Below are 26233 nucleotides of genomic sequence, written 5' to 3'. Positions count from 1 at the left end.
GAAAAAAAGGACAGATAAAAATAGAATACAATCTCTGATAAAATACATATTCTGAAAACTTATATGTATTATTTGTGAAAAATAGCTATAGTCTAGATTTGTGCAATTTAACACTATTTGATTGGTTTTTACACTGTTTGATTTTGTGTAAGCAATGATATGACTTAAACTTTGCAATAGGCTATATAAAGGCTGGAAACAATTTAATTGCTCATCAACAAATGAGTGGATAGAGAAGATGTGTATATCTTAGACAAAAAAAAACATTATCCAGCCATAAGAAAGAAATCCTGCCATTGCAACAACAGGGATGGACCTTGAGAGCATTATGCCAAGTGAGATAAGTCAGACAGACAGAGAAAGACAGATATACCGTATGATACCCCTTATATGTGGAATCTAAATAAGCTGAACTCAAACAAAATAGAATGGCTGGTTGCCTGGGGCCAGGAGGTAGGGGAACTGGGGAGAAGTTGGTTAAAGGGTACAAACTTCTAGTTATAGGCTGCATAAGTTCTGGGGACCTAATGTACAGTATTAGATTATAGTTAACAATACTGTATTATGTACTTGAAAGTTGCTAAGAGACTGGATCTAAAATGTTCTCACCACACACACACACACACACACATTATGTGACATGATAGAGGTGTTAGCTATTGCTATCGTGGTAACCATATTATATGTGTATCAAATCAACACCTTAAACTTATACAAAGTTGTATGTCAATTATATCTAAAAAAGGCATTTCAAGCTAACCTTATTTCAACTTCCAAACCTCATAACCCTAAAAGGAAAGAATAAGTTTCAGTGACCCCCCACCCCCCACGGAATCAACTTACATTTAATAGTCACTTGACAAATGCATGCTCAAATCTGATGAGGACTGATACACTTTGAGAATAGCTTAGTCTGCTCAGGAAGAAGTAATCAAACTCCCAGCACAATAAAGCACAATGTATAATGTGTGTCCTGTAGAGCTAGCTGTCTTAATAAACTCTCACCTAGCAAGATCAGTAAAAGAAATGAGTAAATTCAGACTTTCTTCACCATCCAAATTACCCTTTGAATTTATCAGAGGAATATAAAATAAGGGTGAAAAGTATGAGTCAATATTAAATCCATATATAATCACCACACTGAAAATTTCAAAGACACTGTTAAAAGTGGGGATGGACCAAGAAAAAGCCAACTATGCCATACATAAGAAGGAAAACCCACCAGGAGAATAAGTGGAAGGAGTTCCCCAGTGGGACTCTTATAGCTGAGTAGAGGCAAAAAAAAAAACAAGGAGCAGTAAAAGCAGGAGGCCAATGTCATGTCTCCTTTAGGAAGATAGTGGATTATTTCACACAGACAGAAATGAGGCAAGCTTAAACTTAGTTGGGGGTGGGGGGGGCGGGCATTCCAGGTAGAGCTGATGATGAAGCCTCACCTGGCTTTCCCTGAGGGTTCTGTGACAACTAGAAAAGGAAGGCGTGCCCCAGGCTAATTTATAGTGGCAGTGCCTGCTATCTCTAGTTTGGCAAAGCAAATGAGCTTATGAGCTTTAGTTTTCACCCTCTTTTTGAGTCAGATTTGAAGAGGAGTTTAATATACCCTGTGATAGAATCAATCTTAAATAATACTTTTCAATAAATATTGAGCAAAAAGAGAAAACCCACCAGACATACAAAAGACTTACCAAAGGAAGAGTCAAAAAACCTGAACTCATGTCCTCTTTTTGAAACACAAGAAACAGAAGGAAACATTTAAAATTCTCTAGATCAGAGTCATAAGGTTAAAAAGAATACTTTTGAAGAGTGAAAAGTCTTGGATTAAAAAAGATTGCTTTCATTAAAAGAAATAATGTTCCTGACTTAAAAAAAATCCAACAGTTAGTAAACAAATCAGATACTACAGAAAACAAATAGACAGTTTCGATGAACAGCTGTCATCTTGTGGTTCCTTTACCCTGAAGTGCTGCATCTGTTCTAAAATTCTGGTAATCCTATGTCTTTAAGACCCTTTGTCTTAGTTACACCTTTGTTTTGCTAAAACAAATTTTTAGGGTAACTTTCTTAGGGTGGATGGGACATGGTTTTTAAAATCTTTGCATATCTAAGTTTCTCTTTTATTTTGCTCTTAAACTTCCACTGTAGCTCCACTGGATACAGGAATCGAACTTAAAAATAATCTCTCTACACCAACACTCCCAAACTCTTTCCTCCTTTTCACTTTCCTTTCGCTTATGTGATCATCATCTCCTCTCTGTCTTTTATACACACAATTTATTCTTCTTGCTTTATTAGAATGTTAAGTTCCATGGGGACAGAAATTTTTTGGTCCATTTTGTTCAATAATAATGCCTAGAATAATACCTCTTCCACAGTATGCAGTATTGTTAAAGGGATAAAAAAAAAAAAGTAAATGAATTCCTTTGGTATTTTAAAGACTTTATTCCAGTACCATCTAGCATCAATTGTTGCTAAAATATGATGCCAGTTGAATATTCATTCTTTTTTAAGTGTGTTGTTTTCATCCTCCCAGAAAGAATTCTTTTTTTTTTTAAAGGTCTCAGTTCTGAAATTTTACTATGACATCCTGTGTGTAGGCTTCTGGGGATTTTCTCCCCCCCAACCCATTCAACTTCTCTGGCATTTATGAGTCCCTTCAATCCAAAGACAACTCTTTCAGGAACCTCCAACAGTCAGATCCTGACCTAGTCCCCTCTGCCTTATTTTTTCCTTCCCTATACTTTCCATCTCCTTATCATTTTAGTCTATATTCTAGGAGAAATGGCCCGACTTTACTCCCAATGCTTATATTGATTTTTTAAATTTCTGCAATAATATTTCTAGTTTCTAAGAGAGTTAATGGATTCTGTGATGTTTTCTTTTTCAAAGTTTTATCTTCTTACGGATGCAGGGTTTTTTTCCAATTCTCTTTGAGAACTTTACAAAACAATCAGTGGTTTTCTATTTCCTAGATTATCATTTTCTCCCTGTGTTCAGTTAATTCTGTGCATTTTAGCTTTCATATGTCTTGAGATCCTTGGTTATCCATTGATATAAAAAGAAGTGAATTCTAGATTGCAAGTATGACTTTCTTTTGCTCTTGTGTATGTTTTATTGCTGAGTCTATTCTTTACTTGGGAAGGATGAGTAGGAACTTTGTGAATGTGAACAGGGCTTGTTACTTAGTAGGTTTTCCTTTAGAATTAGCAGACTAGGTGCCAGCTCTTCAGTTTCTGGAATGAAAATTTACTGTGTAATACTAATACCCACACCAGTAATTCTCTTGACAGTTTCCTTCAATATCTAAAAGATGAGTTTTCTGCCTGGAGGTAAAAGCAGGGTTGCAGTAGTTTTGCTTCAAGTTCTGAGATACACATGCTAGGGGATGTGCATGTGTGGGGGAGGGGGGGGGCTGTGTGCATGCACACTCCTGTGTGCATGCAGGCAGGGACAAAGACATCTAGAGTCCCTCTAGGGTTGCACTTGGTTTGCAGCACCTTCTAGTATACTTTTATGTCTCAATATTCATCTGTTTTTCATTTTCTAGAAATAGTATCAAATTCTTTAATCTACTGGTGATAATATCCTCCCAACTACTCCTCTTTCTTGCCATGAGCTTCATCCCCTACTACCATTTTATCAGGAGCCAGGGGAGACAAATGTATGTTGTTAGTCACCATCTTGATCCATATTTTGAGGGACAAAACATTTTTATGACTGTCTCAGATTTACAAATCTCAGCTTGAAGTTTTATTTCCTTTTACCCTAAATCTCATAAAAGTTGTCTATACACTAATGCCTCAAGCACTAATCCCCATCTTTCTGCCAACTTTTCATTTGGAAATAGCTTAGAAATCTCAGAATTCCGATACTGACATCCCTCCAAGTTTAAATTTGACTAACTATTCTACCTTCTTTCATGGCAAGAATTCAAAATAATCCTCCTGTGTCTTCCCAGCATACTTTCTTTACCATGAGAATGAAGAGGAATACTTGATTTAGTTGGTGGTATTATATGCTACTGTCACTTTTTATAAAACACTGGAGAAATAATTGTGACCTGATTAGACCCAGGGAGCTTCCTAAGATGAAAAAGCCTACTTTATTGCCTAATAAACACATTGAGCCTCAGGCTTTCACAAGAGAGTCCTTATCTCACAGGTGCTAACTGAAGAAGGTGTTAAGAATTTCATTACTTTGGGAGGAACTGAGTACATTTCAGACAAGCTAGCAGTCTTACAGAACAAAGAAGGCAGGCATCCTTCAGCATTCAACAAATACTTACTGAATGCCTTTAGTGTGTGAGGTACTACTAATGTACATATTAGGGAGTAAAAAAGACAAAACTCCCTGACCTCATAGAAACTTTATATTCCACTGAGGAGAGATGTCTAATAAATGAACAAAATGCAGACTATACTAGATGATCATTGCTGTCAAAAAAATTAAGCATGGAAGGAACATAATGAGCTCCAGGAAGGGGCTTCTGAAATTTTGGATGGAAGGAGATGCCAAAATGAGCTACACTGACATCTGGGGGTTCTGGGCAGGGAAGACTGAAAATGAAAAGGCTCTCAGGGAGTGTGCCTAGGATACAGAAGAAAACAGCAAGGAGGCCAGGGAGGCTAATGCTGAGTAAGAAAAAGGAGAATTACCAAGGTCTAATTCACATAGCATTTTTCTGAGCTACTCAAACGACTTACTAGAATGTGGTAAATGCCACTTGAGGGTTCAGAACAGAAAATGAAGTAACTCAGATTTAAACAGTGACATTGGCTGCTGTGTGCTGAGAACAGACTGAAGGGGAGCAGGAAGTAAGCAAGAAGACAAGGTAAAGGCTACACTTTTTCAATAGCTGAACTCTCTAATCAACTTCCTGTCCATTCCACAGCTTCCCGCTCCTTCATGTATTGACAGTTCTCAACAAGGACAAGTTAGAAATAACATATGATTATTGATATTGTGTCCAGACTTCAATGTTGTATTTTGATTAGAGCAACAGTTTTGAGTATATAACTTTATAAATTCTATTCATGTATCAGTGTTTTTAAATTCTCCGCACATGAGAGTTAACACTAGAATTCACTCACTTTTAATATCCTTGAAGGAAAAGTAATAAACAAGTCTGACTCACTTCCACTCAAAGTTAATAAAAGTAGAGAGTGGAAAAGAACAGTGAGTAATTTCTGTCTACATGATTATCAACTTCAGGAGGTTCTCAAATACATAAAATGGTAGAAAACTTTCCATTGTTATCTCCTTCACCCTTAATTGTATCAGGTACATATTCTGAGGTTCAGAAAGATAAGGGTAATTTGCTTAAGGTCATAGAACTAACAAGTAGGAAACCAGAAATCATCAATCCCAAGACCAGTACTTTTCCCATTGTGCCACTACTGCCCAGTTCTATGATTCATGAGAGGATTTGCAAAGGTGAAATATTAGGCTAGAGAGAATGGGCATGATTCTTGCAGAATGGTACTGCAAATGAGGAAATATGTGCTTCTTAGTGGGTAATTTCTCCCAAAGCAATTCTTTGAAAGAGAACAAATACTAATATCTAGGGTGAAATTTATTTTTTTATTATTAGTTACCTGTGGAAATCATGAGTCATTAATAAAGTCTCATGGAGGAAAATGAATCACACAGCAATTTTAACATTATCCTGACACCTCCAAGAACCCTGCTCTTGTTCATGATAAAGAATCTATCCCACATATTTTAAAGTAAGGATGTGTGAAAGGGATAAAAGTGAGAAAAACAACACAGAATGGCTACAGATGATGAAAGGATCAGAACAGAGGTTTACATATAGAATGATAAAGTGAAAAAGATGAATTCAGCAGTCATTTACTACTCACCCTGTAAACCACACAGTTAAAAACATAAAGGAATCACCAGCCTAAACAAACACGCACACTAAATTCTACTTAAAATAAGTACTTGGTTCCAAGTCCTAGTGCTGAAAACCATTACAGTTACAGTATCCATTTGTTGGGAATTCCCATCTCTTATGCACCTTATTGGTGGTACTAGATTGAAAAATAAGGTGTATTAGAAGAATTTTTACACATACTAATATATTCAGAGTTAAGAGATTTAGAGCCTGGTTATTAACACATGTCTTAGAGGAAAAGGAAAACAACAAAAATAATAGCTGTTCATCATTACAAGGTTTAAGTCAGATAAAAAACCTTGCCATTAGGAGAGTAAGTTTTACATCTAGTCAGTTTCATCAGTTTGATCAAAGACAAAAATACTGAAAGCAAGATCTCCAGCCCTGGTTGGCGTAGCTCAATGGATTGAGCGTGGGCTGGGAACCAAAGTGTCCCAGGTTCAATTCCCAGCCAGGGTACATTCCTGGGTTGCAGGCCATAACCCCCAGCAACCGCACATTGATGTCTCTCTCTCTCCCCCCCCCCGCCTCCCTTCCCTCTCTAAAAAATAAAATCTTAAAAAAAAAAAAGATATCCAGAATTTCATAAAACAATGAGCCACTTTCATGAACATTTTGTTTTCTAGCTGGAGGTGTTTTCCCTAATTCTTTAGCACACATCATATCGATGCCATATTTTAATATCCAATTCAATGTTGATGGGATGGCCATATGATTCGACTGAAGAATAATTTACAAAAAGATAAACAGCATAGTTGTAAAACTTCAGAATCACTCTTTAAACTTTCTGGAAAAGTACTTCCTACCTGAGGGGCATTTGTAGCCACCAGAAATGCATTTGTCCGCCCTGGGTGATCATAATCATGCATAGCAGCTGCCACATATAAAGCCATCAATTCCAAAGCAGGAATGTTTGAAGACAGGCATCCATAGCTCTCATCTGGGATTGAGCAGCTCCTCGAAGAAACGTAAGCAATTTGCCCAGGGTTAATTCTACCATCAGACTCTGAGGAACAAGCAAAGTAAAACCAGCATTATACATATAACCTCCTCACAATGAGGCTAAGGAGGGGAATCCCCATAGGTGATATGATTATTTGTTTACTTACTAAGAAATAGACTCCATACACATGGACTGAAAACAATATATTGACCATCCTAACAAGTGTTAGGTGATATCTCATTGCAGGGTTTTTTTTTTAAGATTTTGTTTCATTTATTTTTAGAGAGAGAGAGGAATGGAGGGAGAAAGAGAGGGAGAGAAACATCAATGTGTGGTTGCCTTTTGCGTGCCTCCTACCTGGGACCTAGCCCACAACCCAGGCATGTGCCCTGACTGGGAATCAAACCAGCAACCCTTTGGTTCACACAGGTCAGCAATCAATCCACTGAGCCACACCAGCCAAGTCACTGCAGTTTTGATTTGCATTTCCCTGATGATTAGCAATGTCAGTATCTTTTTGTGTTCTTGATGGCAATTTAGATGTCTTCTTTAGAAAAATGTCTATTTAGTTTCTCTGCCCATTTTTTAATCAAATTTTTTTGTTATGGAATTATGAGTTCTTTATGTATTTTGGATATTATCTAATACATAGTTAGCAAATACTTTCCCCCGTTCTGTATGTTGTCTTTATTTTCATTGCTTCCTATGATGTAGTCCCACTTAATTGATTTTGTTTCTATTGCTTGGGCTTTTGGTGGCATAATCATTTCTATTGGTTCTCTAGTGCAATGAGAATAAGGCAGCACACCTCCTTAGTGTAGTCTGTTTTCACCGTAATTTTCCATTTCATCAGCTACTTGGTTTCCCAAGGCCTTGTCTTCTTCAGACACTAGATTCCATAACACTGTGTATGACGACTTAAAACACTGCCAGTAAGAACTCTGAAGGAAGTGAGGTGCGTGGGAGAGGAAACAGATATTGCACTAGGTAATACCTAAATATTGTGCACAAACTGGTGGGAGAAAACTGTTCTTACGGACACATGAGGGCTCAGACAGAAGTGAGAAACATATTATTAGAAACTAGGAGAAAGGTGATCATTGTTAATACTGTAGCAGAAAGCTTATCCGAATTCTATGCTGCAGTTATTTGGAACACAAAACTTAAGAACTCATTTAGCTGAGGAGATTTCCAAGCAAAGTGGAGAGAGGGAGAGAGAGGGAAAGAGAGGGAGAGAGGGGGAGAGAGGGAGAGAAAGGGGGGGGGGGGGGGGGGGGGGGGGGGGAGGGGGGAGGGAGGGAGAGAGAAATGTATATCCTGGTTTCTTACTATTTGTAGTAAATGTAAGAGGAAAGACTGAGGGAGAACTGTTCAGCCAAAAAGAACCAGGACTTGATGATTTGGGAAATTCTTGACCTATCTAAATTGCAAAAGATCCTAGCAGTAGGAGATTAACTGTCACCAAGGTGTACTCTGGATAGAAAGCCAGGGTTGTGACTGGCCCATATGTTGCTAATGTCTCAGAAGGATGAAAAGGTAGGGTCAGAGAGAGTCTTGAGAATATTAAGCTGCTGCTTTCTTTGAAGAAGGGGGCCCTGCACCATGTGATGCAGGTGGCTTCTGGCAGATGGAAGAGGCAAAGAAATGAATTCTCCATTAGAGACTCTAGGAGGAAAACAATCTTGTTGACACTTTGATCTTAGCCCAACTGGACTTATTTTGGACTTTTTGACTTCTAAAACTGTAAGATAATAAATTTGTATTATTTTAAGCCACTAGATAAGTCTAGTGATTTGTTATAGAGTCAATAGGGAACCTAACACAGATTTTGGTACTGGAAGTGGGGTATTGCTATAACAAATCCCTAAAATTTGGAACTGAGAGCGTAATAAACACCAAGCATATTCAGTAAGTTACTGAACACCAAGCAGGATGAATACAAAGAAAATCACTTGAGTCCATGTCAAAATGATAAACATCAATAGCAAAGAGAAAAGGAACACATTAGTTTTAAGGGGCAATAAGACTTATGGCCAATATGTCAACAGAAACTATGGAAGTCAGAATGGAATGGTATCATCACAGGTACTGAATTATGAAAATATTCATCCAAGACAAAATAAAGACATCTACAAACAAAAGAGCTAAAGAAAATGGTCTCTAATGGAAGCACAGAACTACGGGAAGGAATGAAAAGCACTAGGAAAGAGTAAAATATAAATAGCAGGCAAAAATGAACATAAGGCAATTCTATCAAGTAATGGCAGTACTTAGACTCAAGTGCAAAGAATGTAAAGCAGTCACTGAGTCTGTAACATTCATACTGATTAGTATGGTAATATTTCTCAGGCATTGGTAACTGAGCAAATTCTGTCAGTATGTGTGTCTGTCTATCTCCATATTATTGAAGTATTTCTCCTTTCTTTTATCAATTAGGATGAAAAAGTCAGGCATGTTACAATTCATTATATTCATACAAATAATTATACTTATTAGGAAGAACAGAACAACTCCAAATTTTGGGAGCAAAATTTGAAAGTTAAAAGTTTTAAAATTCACTTAAATACTTATGTGAGGCTTGTAAACATGTCCCATTTCAATGGGAATATCACATATTTTAAATTTATATGATCCACCTAAAACAAAAAAACAAGAATTGAAAGAAAAAAGCGAAGAAATAATTATCATAACATTCAGGATAATGGTGACCTCAATGGGGATATCAGCAGGGTGGGACACAGAAAAGAGACTTGGTAGATCTAGTGGTACTCTTAACCCAGCTCTTAAAATGGGTAATAGGTTTCCTAATTTGCATGTCATTTTTACACATCCAAATTTACATAGTCCTTTTTGTGCACCAAAGGTTACTTAATGAAAATTTTTAAAGGAGAGGTAACAAAATGAGATAACTTGATTTATTATTCCTATTAATTAAAAAGATTTGTAGAAGGAAGTACCTGTTTCGCTTCCTGTTCCGTGATTACTGTGGATCTGCTGCAAGCCAGGAATCGGCCGTGTCGTCAGATACCACACTGCATGCAGGACATCAGTGGCGTGTATACGATTGTGATCTAAAGTCACCAGAAATGGTTTACAAAAATGACCATAGTTTTATGTTTACCAAAGACATTTTAAGAAGTATAATAATATTTAGTCATCCTCATATATAAAGTGTACGGCTTAATTTCCCATAATTATATTTTTGTTATTTTTCTCTGACAATAGTATTTATTATTACACTCAAAAGTTTTTTGTTTTTCCTTATGTTCCTTGTATGCAGTTTTTTAATTGTATTTTTCCATGACCATTTATCCCCCTTATACTCCTTTCTCCTCCACAATCACCACACTGTTGTCCACGAGTCCTTTTTCCTTCTTGCTTGATCCCAATTTCACTCCTGTGTGGAATCTAATGAACAAACTGAACGAACAAGCAAAATAGATAAGACTCACAGATAGAAGTGTGGCTAAGGGGTGGAGGTACCATTTTTTAAAGCCTCTTGATGTGTTAAAAAGTTCTTTTAAAAGCTGATACTATGAAAACATAATAAAGGGGTCAAAGAGAAGGCATGATAACCAGGGCTAACTGAAAAGCATTGGAAAATGTATTTAAGGTTGTAGCTTTTAAAAATATTTTGTAAATAGTGTCTGAATTATGGAGATCTATGTTTGAACACAAAATTTTTTGCACATGGACACCTAGAACAGTTAAAATTCTGGATACTTGACCGTCCTCTGCTCTGACCACCACACACACACACACACGCACACACACACACGAACAAATAAACAAACAAAATGCTACTTATTATTCCTCAGACCTGCTATAAGGATTAAATGTTAAATGGTATATGAACAGATTCATAAGTGTCTGATACATAGTACATGATCAATAAAAACGCTGGTTTACTGAAATGTCACTATGTGAAAAGGCAAGACCTATAAGTAAAACCCAGCTTTGTTATTCATAATTTTGACTTTGGAAAAGATCCTTCTGAATTTTAACTTCTCACCTGTGAACAGAGAATAATACAACCTTTCCCACAAAGATTATACGAGATAACCTTCGTTAATCTAATGATTGTAGCCATAGCTGACATTCAATAAAAATTCAATGCTTCAGCCATTACTTTAATAAGTAGCTACTGTGTAGAATGGGCAGATGATACAATACTGTGTCAAGGCTATAGAACATGATTCAATGTACTAGGGGCTTAATTATCATAAATAATCATCACCTTTTATTGACCATGTACTATCTCCCATAGATTCCAACATATGCCTTACAAAGATTATCTTATCACTACTTATAGGATAAGTACTATTGTTATTCCCATTTACAAACTTGGAAACTAAAAAAGTCAGATCCAGATACTCTTTTCTAAACCAATATATCCTAATTGGAGCTGACAGTGCATACTCCCTACCACCTCTTTCTTTCCATTCCCCCTTCCAGAAAGTAGTTCTTTATTCCATTTATAAAATTTAGTCACTTTTTAAAATGTAAACTTTATAAGTGGAAATTATATATAACTCACATTAAAATTATTAAGCATCCTCATTATTGGGCTATGCCCATTTAATAATTTGCTCTCTATGTAATTGATTTCCCCAAAATATGTCAAATGAAGGGAAAGTGTAGAATGTATCAACACGTAAAGAAAACTATCTTTCTGTACTATGAAATTCAAATGACACATTACCATAAAATCAAAAAGCCATTAAAAATTTTTCATAAATTGGGATACCATTAAAAACATAAATTCTTTGGGTAAATTTTAAACATTTTAAAGTCCAGAATTTCTTGAAACACTTGATTTAATACTACTAAACATTTAAAAAGATGTTTAGTTAATATTAACCTAGAAAGATGTGTGTCATGTAATAAATAAAAGATTATAAGTAGGTGTCTGTATTATGATTTACTTCATAAAAATATATATAGAAGAAAAAAGTTTTCAAGACTATATATCAAAATGTTAATAGTAGTCAGTTAACTTCAGGTAGTAGGATATAGATTTTCTTTTTAAATTCTCCATTTAAAACTGTTCCAAACATGTAAATTAAAAAGTGCTTAGGAACTATCTAAAGGGAAAAATAATAGTTTTAAAACCAGTATTATTTACTTGCACTTAAATAATAAGGCATGTTAATACTTACAAGGAATATCTCGATAGCCATTTTCTAATGCACGAAAATAGTTCATGAATTGTAGAGTGGGAATTTTAAATACTTCCAATAAACCAGTGTCTTGAAATAAGGTATACATAACCTAAATGTCAATTAAAATAAAGTTCACTTTAAAAATCAAAATTTCTATTTGTAGTTGACTATAATATGTTTTTGTGATTTACATTTAGGAATATTAACCATGCATATTTCTTTAAGTTAATTTATTAAAAACTTCCCTACAATAAATTATTTTCAAAACATGAAAAAGGAAGACATCACCCTAAAGCCCATGAAAATCAAAGATTACCATATCGTATTCTAGTTTAAATTTCTTTCCATTCTTCCCTTTAGCTCTTTATTCATAATTTATTGAAGGGTATACGAATTCTAATCTGTTCTAGTCCTAGGTGTTAAAAGAAGTCAGAAAAATATAACACGGTTTTTTTGCCTAAAGGCTTCAATGAGATGAATTAGATACCTTCCACACAATTTATCCATATGTTCTTATATTTCATAAATAAGATACTTTGGAGTTAATGAGAGTGATACTTTGGGAAGGTTAATCTGATGCTGTTGTGTAAACGCATCAGGGACAACCCCGAGTCTGGGTTGCAAAATGGAAGTATTTTTCCATGGTTGTAGCAAGAAATGAACTATTTGGCTTTGAGTAAAAGACAGAGAGGGCAGGTGAAAGAAGAAGCACAAGTTTCAGTGGTTGGAACTAGATCACCTTTTTCCTTTTCAACCTGAAGATTCGATATAAAGTAAAACTTTATTACTTTGGTAAAATTAAATCCTATCATTATGAGCTATTAAACTACTTTTCATTTGTAATATATATTTTCAAATTTTCTACTGAAAACTTCATGTGTGAAAACAATAATTCAATTAAAACTGTTGAATTTCTGCCCAAACCAGTATTAGACAATTTTAGATTTTGCTTTTCATAAAGATTAAAAAAAAATTTATAATTTAAAAAGTGGAGACTTGAAACAAACCTGACTAAGGATCTTTCCTGATTTCTCTCCCATCTCTTCTACAAGTTCAAAAATTTGAAAATTCCAGTTGCTCATCTTTTCTATTAATGAGTCACAGTCTTCTATTAAAATCAGGTCCTGTGATGCTTCCTGTTCAATCTGTAGATACAAGGGGGGAAATCCACACCAACTTAACCTTTTCCTGTATAAATATTGTTAAATCCCTAACTAAATGAGACCACTTAAAATTGAACATTAAAAGGTGGACAGTGCTATTTGCTACAATGGTTTTCTCAGATATAATCAGCATTTACTATTTCTTTGTAAATGCTATCCTTTTATAAATATAAATATGTCTTCTAAGCATCAAAAGATTTCTTAAATCTTTACATAGCTTTTATATATAAAAATATTTCTAAAACACTAAACAAATAGAAAATGCATTTTCATATTAGAAGCTACAGGTATCAAGAATAATAGAAACTCCAATCCATATATGGCATTTAGTATTAGCTTAACTTCCCAAGAGAAATGGGAGTTTTTCCTCCAAAAGCTCTGAACTTTAAGAATAAGAAATTTTCTAATTTAAGTAGATTATTTTCATTGTTTTTAATGACTATACACATGTTCCTCGGACCTTAACATATAAAGAAATTATCAGCATGGAAAGTAATATCTACTATAAAAGTAAAAATGTGTTCATTATAAAATGAATGCACTTTCTTGTTTTAGGATAATGAATTTAGAAGTAATTATTTTTTACCCAAGGTTTTCTATAGTGTGGTATAGAGACTTCTCAGTAAAAAAATTTTTAAATATCGTTATATTGAAAACCCTGTTCTGGGCAAAAATAATGAAACTTAATTAAGCACTAACTAATATTATATTTCATCTTAACATCATATTATAAGTTTATCCTTTACATTTGATTGCTGTTCATTCTGTGCCTCTTCTGTGAGGTGATTATCACCTTCCAAAAATAATTTTCTGGAGTCTCTTTTGTCTGTTTCCACTTCTTGTTGAGCTTCTGTAAGGTTGAGTGATTCTTTTGAGAAAATGGTATTGTCTTCATCACCTTTCAAAAAAATAGTAATAAACAAGAATAAAACTTGCCCTATATGGACAGTTTTATAAGAAAAATTATTTGCAAAAATATTCAGATAAAGTAAACCATACTGGCATTCAATCTAAATTAATGACACCAAAAAATTAATTACACCATTATTTTTTATCTTGCTGGACTACATGGCCCACGTACCTTGCACATGGGTAGTACAGACATTTCACCTGATATCAACTCATGGATGAAAAAAGATGAGTGGATATTCTTTATAAAAGTGAGAACAGAAAAAGTCTCTTGATAGAAACTTTTTTACCAATTTAATGTAAACAATTTGAAATTGTTTGAATATTAGATATAAAAATGAGATTAAGGCACATCTAAAGCTCAAAACCCATATCCAGCCCTGGCAAGTGGCTCAGCTGGTTGGAGCATTGTCCCACTAAATGGTTGCAGATTCAAACTCCGGTCCAAGCACATAGGGAAAGTAACCCATTGATGCTTCTCTCACATTGATGTATGTCTGGTCTGTCTGTCTGTCTCTCATCAGTACATATATCCCCAGATGAGGATTAAGAAAATACTGATTTTAAACTGTAATTGAAAAAATTAAAAAATATGCCATTTGAAGCAAGTTACAAGAGTATAACATCTAGGTAAAAAAAATATTAAAACAGTCTCATGAATATAAATTACTTTTCTACCAATGTGATTGATTAATAATATTCTTTCCCCAAATTACATGGAAAAGGAAAGCAGCATTGGTGGCTAAATAATAGTCATTCAAATGTAAGAAAAAATATTCCTACTCATTCTATTTATAATATTCTGAACAAGAAACCCAAAACTTAACAGCAGAATAAATAAACTGTTGTACTCATACAATTGAACAATACAGAACAAAAAGAACTATAATCACATGCAACAATATAATATGTATGATTCTTAAAAATACAATGTTGAGTAAGGAAATCAGTTACAACATAAATACTATGTAATTCTTTATGAAAAGTTCAAAAAAATATCAAAACTCATATAGATGAATGAATACTGAAAGATAGGAAGAATACTGTCTTTGGGGGATAAACCTGGAAAGGTGTTTGCAGGGAGTTCTGAGGTGCTGGTAGTATGGATTGATCTGTGTGCTGATTGCCCACGTATGTTAAGTTGTGTATTCATGGGAGTTGAGTTTCAGAAGAACTAGATTCAAATCCTGATTTTTGTACTTAACAATGGCAAGTTTTTTCCTTTGTTAAGGAAATAATAACTAATAACACCTGTCTTACTAGTTGATCAGTAAATGTTAGTCAAATCTGAACCTAACATACTAAATATACTAAAATGTCATAAACTGATGACGATTGGAAAATACTATCCTTTGGAAAACATTTTTTCCAAATGAAAGACATTTATTTTAAGAAACGAAATACAGAATATTCAACTCTTCTTAGTTAAGGTAGTAACTACAATAATATATTCTAAAACAGCCATCAATTTAAAAATTGTTGATATTTGAGGTACTTTTTAATGACTTAAACTTCTAATAACTGTATCTTACAGACAATAAAAGCAGTTGAAATAAAGGTAGCAATTTCTTTTCCAAAGAAGTCCACAATGCTATCTCTTGTCCCGCATGTACTCTTTAGAAATGTTTTCTTGTCACTCTTCCATCGAGAGAGCATTTATTTCCCAACCCCCTCAAAGTGGACAGGCTGCATGACTGCTCTGATTAACAGAAATACAGCAGAAGTGACACTGGGTGTGTTCTGGGTGGAACCATTCACTAAATTGGCAGTTTCCACTTCCTCCTCTCTTGGGATCCAGCCAACATGTTGGAAGAAGCCCATCAAGAGGGCATAGTTAGATGGACTGGTCAAGAGCCAACAGAAACATGACTGACTAATTCACCTCGGAAATTCGGCCCAATCAATCCTTCAGATGACTGTCACTTGCCAATATCTGTAATCACACGACAGCCTGCAAGTGAAAATCTCCCAGCTGAGAAGAGTCAATAAGAGTCCATCCAAAATATGAGAATTAATACATTATTTTTTAAAACTTTATTGAGTGTAATTACATGCCACAAAATCCCCCATTGTAAATGTATACTTAATTTCAGTAAACTTAACAGTTGTGTGACTATTATGACAATTCCATTTTAAAATATTCTCATCTCCTCCAAAAAGTACCTACATGTCTATTTATAGTTAGTGGCTACTTCACCCTAGGCAATAACTGTTATGATTTTTTTCTATAAATATGCCTTTTCTGACAGTCTTCCCTAAAGCAGCATGTATTAGAAGTTCATTTAATTGCTAAATAAAATTCCATTGTAAGTATACACCTCATGATATTTTGCCATTTACATGCTCATAGACATTTGGGAAATTTCCAGTTTTCCATTATTATGAATAATGATGTCATAAGCATTCACAATCCTGTCTCTGAGGGCTCATGTTTTTCTCTTGGGTAAATTCTTAGCTGTGGTATTGCTGGGTGATAATGATAAATTCATATGTACCATTTACAAAACTGAAAATGTTGAAGTGGCTATGTCATTTTACATTCCCATCAGCAATACACAGGGGTTCTAATTTCTCTGCATCCTTGCCAATACTCGGCATTGTCTGTCTTTATTGTAACTATTCTAGTTTGAGTGTACTGGTATCTCATGGTAGTGTTAATACATTTTATGTTAACTGGTAGTAGAGCGTGATAAAAACTACCCGCAAACAATGTGTTAATTTGCATTTACCTAATGACTAATGATCATCTTTTTATGTGTTTCATATCCATTTGTTTATATCTTTCACCAAATGGTTTTCACCAAATTATCTAAAATCTTTTGCCCATTTTTCCCCATTTTTAAAACTGATTTTATGAGGGTGACACTGGTTAAAACCATAGGTTTCAGGTGGTACAATTCTTTATCATCTGAATTTGTACTGAGTGTTCACCACCCAAGTCAAGTCTCCTTCTACCACCATTTGTCCTTCCTTTTTTGCCAAAATTTTTGTAATCCTCACCAGAGGATATGTTGTGTGTGGGGGGGGGGGGGGGGGGCGGGGGGGGGAGGGGGGGACAGACATCACTGTGAGGAAACATCAATGGTTGCCTCCTGAACATGCCCCAGCTGGGAATCAAACCTGTAACCTTTTGGATTTTTTTTAAAGGGGGGTTTGTTTTTATTGTTGTTGTTTTTAAATTTTATTTATTTATTTTTAGAGAGGGAAGGGAGGGAGATAGAGAGAGAGAAACATCAACGTGTGGTTGCTGGGGGTCATGGCCTATAACCCAGGCATGTACCCTGTCTGGGAATCGAACCTGTGACACTTGGGTTTGCAGCCCGTGCTCAATCCACTGAGCTACGCCAGACGGGGTCAAGCCTGATTTTTTCAAAGTGCAAAAGGTTTTAATTTTGCTAAAACCCAATTTGTTATTTTTTTCTTTCATGGATTGTGCTTTTTGGTATTGTATCTAGGAATGCTTTACTCAACCCAAGGTCACAAAGACTGTCCTATATTTTCTTCCAGAAGTTACATGATTTTAACTCTTACATTTAGGTCTATAATCTTTTTGTGTTAATTTTTGTGTATATGGTAAAGTAAACATTCAAAAATTTTTTTTTGACAAATGGTTATCCAATTCTCCTGGCCCCATTTGTTGAAATGAAATGAAAAGCTATCCTTTTTCTTTTGAATTGTATTGGCATCCATGTCCAAAATCAATTCACCTTACATGCAAGAATTTATTTTTGAACTCACACTTCTTTGTTCCATTGACCTACATACAGGCTCATCTTTATGCCAGTATCACACTGTCTTAATTACTGTGGCTTTATAATAAAATTCAAATTCAGGTAATATCAGTCTTGCAAATTTGTTCTTTTTCCAAAGTGACTTGGCATATAGGTCATTTATATTTTCATGTAAATTTATAAATCTCTCACTTTTGTTAAATTCTACTTTCTTTTTGATACTACTTGAATAAAAATGTTTTTCTTAATTTCAATGTACAACTGTTCATTGCTAGTATACAGAAATACAAATTATCAGTGTGCAAATTATTTTGTACACTGATCTTGTGACTTTGCTAAACTTGTTTATTGGTTCTAGTAGTGTGTGTATATTTGTGATTTTCTACTTAAAGATCATGTGATCTGTGGCTAGGGAGTCTTTCTCCATTAAGGATGATATTAGCAGTGTGTTTTTCAAAGATGCCCTTCATCTTACTGTTATTACTATTTTGAGTGTTTTTATCATGAAATAGTGCTTATTTTTGCCATGGTTTTTATGCATCAGTTGAGATCATGTGTTTTTTTCCCTTTACTCTATTAATGTGGTATATTACATTGATTTATTTTCTGATATTAAACTACCTTGTGTTTCTGGGATAAAGATACCTTCATCATGGTGTGACTGTTTTATATGTTGCTGGACTCAGTCTGCTAGTATTTTGTTAAGGATTTTCACGTGTACACATAAGAGATAATGTCTGTAGTTTTCCCACAATGCCTTTGGTTACAGTATCCAGGTATTACTGGTCTTACAGAATAAACTGGAAAATTTTTTCTTTTCTTTTTTTTTTTTTGGAAGGCTTTTTGAAAAAAATTTTTGAAGAATTAGGTTTATTTTCACTCTAAGTCACCTTTATTTTATTTTTTCCACTACTATTTATTCCCCCTACACCCTCTTCCACCTCCACTCACCTCTGTCCCTGCTGTAATCACCCCTCTTTAAAGTGTAAAAACCAAAAACTATTAAATTGCATGCTTTAAAACAATGAATTTTGTGGTATGTAAAGGGATTCCTATGAGCCTATAATCCTTAAAGAGCCTACCTATTTCTAGCTTACTTTCATTTTCCCGGGGTGCAGTGCTGCAGAATTTGCCAAGTTTTCCCTACCATGGCAAGCCTTCAACTTCAATCTGTCTCTCTAGTCCCATGAAGCTACTAAAAGGACTGCTCATTTTGTCCATCACTGGCTCCTCTGGCAAATACCCATTTGGTAGCCCCTAACTCCTAACTTTCTTAGATATCTATCCTCCTCCAGATCTTCTAGTGGTGTTTCTGAGAAGCTTATTAGTTCTTCAATGGCGTCAGGCAGATCTTTTGGTTAATAATTTGTACAGTTTTTCTACCTACCTTCAGGAGGAATGTTGGTGCTAGTTAACCATTTACTACTGGAAGCTTGGTCATCAATTGTTTAAAGTTATAAAACTACTGTAATTTTATCACCAACAATATTCGTATTTGATCATATACAATGTTTCAGAATGATATAATTAAATTTTAAAACAATTCTTCTCTGCTCCATAAAAAAAATTACGCAAACCTTTTAGCCTTAGATTGTATAATATAAATTTCAACATTAATACATTTAAGTTCACTATTTGTGAGCCAAAGCAATAACCTCTTATTACATTCATTTGTACAGTACATTTTTACTCTTCAAAAAAATTTCACGCCCTGGCAGGGTAGCTCAATTGGTTAGAGCATTGTCGCCATATGCCAAGGTTGTGGATTGGAACCCCAGTCAGGGCACATACAAGAAATCAACCAATGAATGCATATTAGCGAGAAAACAAATCAATTTCTCTGTGTCTCCTTCCCTCCCTCCCCTATACTTCCCCTCTCTCTCTAAAAGCAATCAATAAATATAATTTTTAAAAAGCTTTTATCATCTATTATGTATACTTTGTTCCTAATAACACCGCTCTGAAGTAAAAACACTATAATCTTCCAGTTTAAGATGGATAAATTGAAGTTAAACTTATTTATTCATCCTAAAAAATAATGTAAAAAACTGCTCTTAAACACATATGGCTACTCTTATATCTCACCTGATTTTCCATTGTGGCAGTCTGTACCAGACACTGATTCAGACGTTGAAACATATTTCAGTATTTGATGTCCGCAGCTTATAGAATAAAACACACATACACACATAAATAAACATGTACATATAATAAATGGGGCAAAATTTTAAAATCTAAATACAATGAGAAAATCTGCTTAATTTTTTCCTCCCTTGACATTTTTTTCATTGCTTGTAGAGAGATGTGAGAGAGAAACATCGACTGTGTGACTCCCATACATGCCTGTACCAGGGATCAAACCCCCAACCTAGGTACGTGCCCTTGACTAGGAATGAAATCTGCAACCCTTCAGTTACAGAACAACACTCTAACCAACTGAGGCACATCATCCCAGGCAAATCTTAACTTTTAACCAAGGTCCCAAGTGCATCACATTCTAAAAGTCCAATCTCTCTATGGCTTCAATAGGCTTTACCCTAGAAAGCAACTGTGTGATCCTGAAGAAAGGAATCTATTTTGAAAGTCAACACTGATGTCTAAGATAAACACTTAGTATCTAAGCAGAAACGAGAATACACACCATGTGAACTGAGTGTTACAAACAGACACTAATGTAGTATACACTAAAATTATTCTCATACATTTACTGATAGGATGTGATATGATGCATAGAGTACCACTGTATTTTACTTCAGATGGATATCATTTAATTGGAAAATGAGTGATAGCACTGAAATGAAAAACAGTTGGAATAAACACTTCTAGATGAATAAGAGAATATAGTCTTATTTCATCATCTAGTTATTAAATAGAACTAGAATATTAGTAACACTTTAAGTAACCTATATTGTAAAACAAATAAACATTTGGAAAACTTACCTGTTACATAAATTACTACCAGAATTTTTAAGTTGCTGATAAAAATCTGGTGAGGTGGGTGCATTGCCCAGAGATCTGTGTAAAATAACACTTGGCTTAGCAAGAAAATCAGCGGTACCAGGAAATTCTATAGGTGATCGATTAGCTAGAGAGCCAGCAGACACTGGTCCATGGCCAGGAGAATTCACAGGACTCAGGCTGGGTAAAACACCTTAAAAGTTAAAAGAGAGGAAAGATATATATAAATCAATTATGTATGTTTATTGTTTATATGTGTGTATTTATAAGGAGCATTTTCATTTAAAGAAGGCAAAGTATTTACAATTAAGTGATAGAACAAATTTCTAGATGAAGTTATCTTGAAGACATTCTAGGAATTGAAGCAGAACATAAATATAAGCCATATTTGTCATCATCTGTGACTGTGAAATACGTTGTAGCAGGATAGCACATTATAGATGAATACTGAGTATAACTAAAATGTACATATTATGTGGCACAAATCTTCCTAATTCTTTTAATAATTTTTAAGTATCTTTTATTGATTTTGCTATTACAGGATTGTCCCATTTTACCCCCTTTATTCCCCTCCTCCCTGCACACCCTCTTCCACATGTATTCCCCCCCTTAGTTCATGTCCATGGGTCATAGATATAAGGTCTTTGGCTTCTATATTTCCTATGCTATTCTTAACCTCCTCCTGTCTATTTTCTACCTACCATTTATGCTACTTATTCCCTGTACCTCCTCCCCCCACTTTCCCCTCCCCCACTCATAACCCTCCATGTGATCTCCATTTCTGTGGTTCTGTTCCTGTTCTAGTTGTTTGCTTAGTTTGTTTTTGTTTATATTTTAGGTTAAGTTGTTAATAACTAAGTTTGTTGTCATTTTACTATTGATATATTTTATCTTCTTTTTCTTAGGTGTCAGTGTCTTTAACATTTCATAGAATAAGGGCTTGGTGATGAAGAACTCCTTTAACTTGACTTTATCTGGGAAGCATTTTATCTGCCCTTCCATTCTAAATGAAAGCTTTACTGGATAGAGCAATCTTGGATGTAGGTCCTTGCCTTTCATGACCTGGAATACTTCTTTCTGGCCCTTTGTTGCCTGCAAGGTTTCTTTTGATAAATCAGCTGATAGTCTGATGGAAACTCCTTTGTAAGTAACTGTCTCCTTTTCTCTTGCTGCTTTTAAGATTCTCTCCCTATCTTTAATCTTGGCTAATGTAATTATGATGTATGTGCCTTGGTGTGTTCATCCTTGGGTCCAACTTCTTTGGGACTCTTTTAGCTTCCTGGACTTCCTGAAAGTCTATTTCATTTGCCAGATTGGGAAAATTCTCCTTCATCATGTTTACAAGTAAGTTTTCAATTTCTTGCTCTTCCTCTTCTCCTTCTGGCACCCTTATGATTTGGATGTTGGAACATTTAAAGATGTCCTGGAGGTTCCTAAGCCTCTCATTTTTTTTTTTTTTTTTGAATTCTTGATTCTTCTTTCTGTTGTTGTTGAATGTTTCTTCCTTCTGGTCCACACTGTTGATTTGAGCCCTAGTTTCCTTCCCGTCACTGTTGGTTCCCTGTACATTTTCCTTTATTTCACGTAGCATAGCCTTCATTTTTTCATCTAATTTGCAATCATATTCAACCAATTCTGTGAGCATCCTGATTACCAGTGTTTTGAACTGTGGATCTGATAGGTTGGCTATCTGTTTGCCACTTAATAGAATTTTTTCTGGAGCTTTGATCTATTCTTTCATTTGGGCCTTTTTTTTTGGGGGGGGGGTCCCAGGATACCTGTTACATAGTAAGGGGTGGAGTCTTAGGTTTCACCAGGGCAGGGCAACCCACGTTGCTGCGTTGTGATGCTGTACGTGGGGGAGGGGTTCAAGAGGGAACAATGCTGCTTGCTCCACTCTGCCAGTGTTCAGTCACTCCCCTGATACCTACAATCAAATCAGGCCCTTCTGGTGCTACTTCCAAGGTGGATGGGCTTGTGTATGTTCTAGGACCCTGTGGGTCTCTCCAGGGAACTCTCCTGTGAGGCTGGGAGTTTCTCCCACTGCCACCTCAACCCCCACAGGTGTTTTCAATAAGAAGTTTGAGGATTTATTTCCCTGTGCTAGAATGCTAGGTTGCAAGATCTATGTCACTACCCAGTTGTTCCTCCTGGTTTATCTGCATGCAAATGTGGGACAGCCCAGTCGACAATTCGCCACTTCACTGGGTCCACCAGCCACCGCCTTGTCATGAATCCACTCCACACAGCTTCCAGTCTCCACCCCTCCTACAGGTCTGGATGAACGTTTCTTCAACTCCTTGGTTGTCGGACTTCCATACAGTTCGATTTCCTGTCAGTTCTAGTTGTTTTTTGTTTTTAAATTTATTGTTGTCCTTCTTTTGGTTGTGCGAGGAGGCACAGTGTGTCTACCTACGCTTCTGTTTTGGCCGGAAGTTACAAATCTTCCTAATTCTTTACTTTCACATTTTGTGTCCCCACCAGCTTGATTATCTAATCTACATGAACAGAGTGTCCTTACCATATTTTACTGAATATATTTCCATACAATTAAATTCACTTTTGTTTAACCAATCCAATTTCTTAATAGCAGTCAGCAAGTTGAGCATATAATAAAATTATGTTAATACAACAATATACCCTTTAAAATATGCACATATTTCCAGCTTTTTTATTTATTCAATAAAGATTTGAGAGCCTATTATATGTTGGAAAATGTGCTGGATTTCACAATGGGGAAAAAGATACCATCTCTGTAATTCAACAAACTACAGTATAGTGGAAAATACAAATGAGTGCTAAATGGTAAATAAGGAAAAAACAGTGCTTCAGAAATACATCTCTAATCCTACTGACTTAAGCATTTGCTGAGGCAAAGTGCCTTGCTAAAAGCAGTATAGCTATATCTGAAAAGGAGGCAGAGTTAAAACTTTATTTGGAAATAAATATGCAGGTAAGGTATGAATCAAAGAGAAAAGCAAATAACAGTTATTAAGGGCCTACAATATTTTCAGGCACAGTGGTAAACACTTAAAATTAACCATGTCACACAGTCTCTTATGTGTCAACTTGGCTAAGCTACAGTGCCCAGCTGTTTTGGTCAAACAACAGTCTACATGTTGCTGTGAAGTTACTTTTCAGGTGCAGTTAACATTTTAATCAGTAGACTTAGTACAGCAGATTACCCTTCATAATCTGGGTAATAATCTGGGTTGGCCTCAACCAGTCAGTTGAAGGCCTTAAGAGAAGAGACTGAGGTCTTCCCAAGAGGAAGGAATTTTGCCTCCAGACTGCCTTTGGACACAAGACTGCAGCATCAACTCTTATTAGAACTTCCCGGCTGGCAGCCTACCCTACAAATTTAGACATGGTTATCATATTCTTCTTAAATATTTCAGATATGATTTCCTTTAGTTCTTTAAACATATATATAGTAGCAAATTTAAAGTCATCACTAAGTCAAAAATCCCATTTTCCCCTCAGAAAAATCTTTTGTTGGCTGTTTTTCCTTGTATACATGGCAAAAATTTCTTGATTCTTTGCATGTTTCATAATTTTTTGTTGAAAACTGAACAGTTTAGATTATATACTTTAACAACTCTGTTATCAGACCCCCCCGTACACCCAAGTTTTGTTTTATTGCTGGTTTTGTTTATTTTCTTGTTTCTGATTATTTGTTGAGTGACACTCCTGGACTCATAAAATAGATTGTTTTCTACTTTTTTTAATGGTTGTGCTAGAGTTTGCAATATACATTTATAACTAAAATCCAGTTTCAAATAACACTATACCACTTCATGGGTAGTATGAGAACTTCAATAATAAATAATGCTGATTCTTCCATCCATGTATCATTGCTGTCATTCATTTCACTTCTATAAGCATGCACAAAAATACTTACATAAAATATATACATAAGCACTCAAATTCAAATACATTGTTGCTCTCATTATTCTAAACAAATCAAACAAGGGTACGTTTTTGTCATGTTAGACCAAGTAAAAATAAGTTCTTATTTTGCCTTTACTTTTTCTCCAATGCTCTTCTTTTCTCTATAGATCTGAGTTTCTGACATATTACTTCCTTCTCTTTAAATAACTTCTTTCACAATAACATTTCTTGCTAACTAGGTCTACTTGGCAATAAGTTCCCTCAATTTGTTATTTGTTTCTCTTTAAAAGTCTCTTTCTCCCTCACTTTTTTTACTTTTTTTTTTTTTGAATCCTCACCTTAGGACATTTTTTTTTTTCATTCCTTTCAGATGGAGAGGAAGGGAGAGAGAGAATCATCATAGGTTGCCCTTCTTCACATTCAGACTGGGGATCCTATGCGTGCAGACCAGGGGTTGCACACACTCATGCCTGCATCCAGAACACAGATTGAACCCACAATCTAGGTATGTGCCTTGACCAGGAATGAAATCCGCTACCCTTTTGTTACAGTACAATGATGCTTCAACCAACTGAGCCATACTGGCCAGGACTCTCCTTCACATTCACAGGATAATTTTGCAAGGGATAAAATTTTAGGTTGGTGCTTGTTTCTCTGTCAATCCTTTAAATATTTCACTCCACTCTGTTCTTGCTTGCATTGTTTCTGAGGAGAAGACTTAGTAATTTTCATCTTTGTTCCTTCTAGAGGTCAGATCCTCCCTCTTACCCCATGACTTCTTCAAGGATTTTTTTTGTGTATCTTTGATTTTTCTGTAATTTACAATGATATACCTAGGTATTACTTATTGGTATTTATCCTGTTTGATACCTGTTTGACTTTTCTGGATCTGTGCTTTAGTATCTGGCTAATTTTAGAAAATTCTCAGTCATTATATTTCAAGTATTTCTTTTGTTCCTTTCTTCATCTGGTATTCCTTTTGTAGTTGTCTCACAGTCTTTAGATGTTCCACTCTGTCTTTTTATTCAGTCTTAAGTATTTTTTGTTTTTTAGTTTTGAAGATTTCTATTTCTATTTGAAGATTTCTAAGATTTCCTCTAGCTCAGAGATTCTTTCCTCAGCTCTGTCTTACCTACTCATAAGCCCATCAAAAGCATTCTTCATTTGTTACAGCATTTTGGATCTCTACCATTTATTTATTTTTAGAATTTCCACCTCCTTAAATTGCTAATCTGTTCTTACATGTTGTCAAATTTGTCTGTTAAAACCCTTGGTCTACCCTGGCTGGTGCAGCTCAGTGGATTGAGCGCGGGCTTCGAACCAAAGTGTTGCAAGGTTCAATTACCAGTCAGGGCACATGCCTGGGTTGCAGGCCACGGCCCCCAGCAACCGCACATTGATGTATGTCTCTCTGTCTCTCTGTCTCTCTCCCCCCTTCCCTCTCTAAAAATAAATAAATAAACCTTTAGTCTATTAATCATAGTTGTTTTAAATTAATACCATGATAATTACAAAATCCCTGCTATATCTGGTTCTGATGGTTTTTTCTGTCTCTAAATATTGTGTTTTTTTGCCTTTTGGTA

The 26233-nt window shown here is 35.3% G+C and overlaps 1 protein-coding gene across 2 annotated transcripts in view; it reads right to left on the bottom strand.

Annotated features, from left to right (window-relative positions):
* Nucleotides 1-26233, bottom strand: part of PDE3B (phosphodiesterase 3B) — a 160166-nt gene that overhangs the window by 15776 nt on the left and 118157 nt on the right. For both annotated transcript variants that reach the window (XM_036029067.1, XM_028514287.2), the window contains exons 6-12: nt 20742-20952; nt 19887-19963; nt 13908-14059; nt 13006-13143; nt 11996-12107; nt 9794-9907; nt 6700-6899 (exon numbers count right to left, since the gene is read on the bottom strand). In XM_036029067.1, the coding sequence (XP_035884960.1) occupies nt 6700-6899; nt 9794-9907; nt 11996-12107; nt 13006-13143; nt 13908-14059; nt 19887-19963; nt 20742-20952 (1004 nt within the window). The remainder of the gene's footprint in view (nt 1-6699; nt 6900-9793; nt 9908-11995; nt 12108-13005; nt 13144-13907; nt 14060-19886; nt 19964-20741; nt 20953-26233) is intronic.

This window comes from Phyllostomus discolor, chromosome 6 (assembly GCF_004126475.2).
Source record: "Phyllostomus discolor isolate MPI-MPIP mPhyDis1 chromosome 6, mPhyDis1.pri.v3, whole genome shotgun sequence".
NCBI classification, from domain to species: domain Eukaryota; kingdom Metazoa; phylum Chordata; class Mammalia; order Chiroptera; family Phyllostomidae; genus Phyllostomus; species Phyllostomus discolor.
Note: the sequence above shows the minus strand (reverse complement) of the source record. Positions and strands in the feature narration are given on the sequence as shown.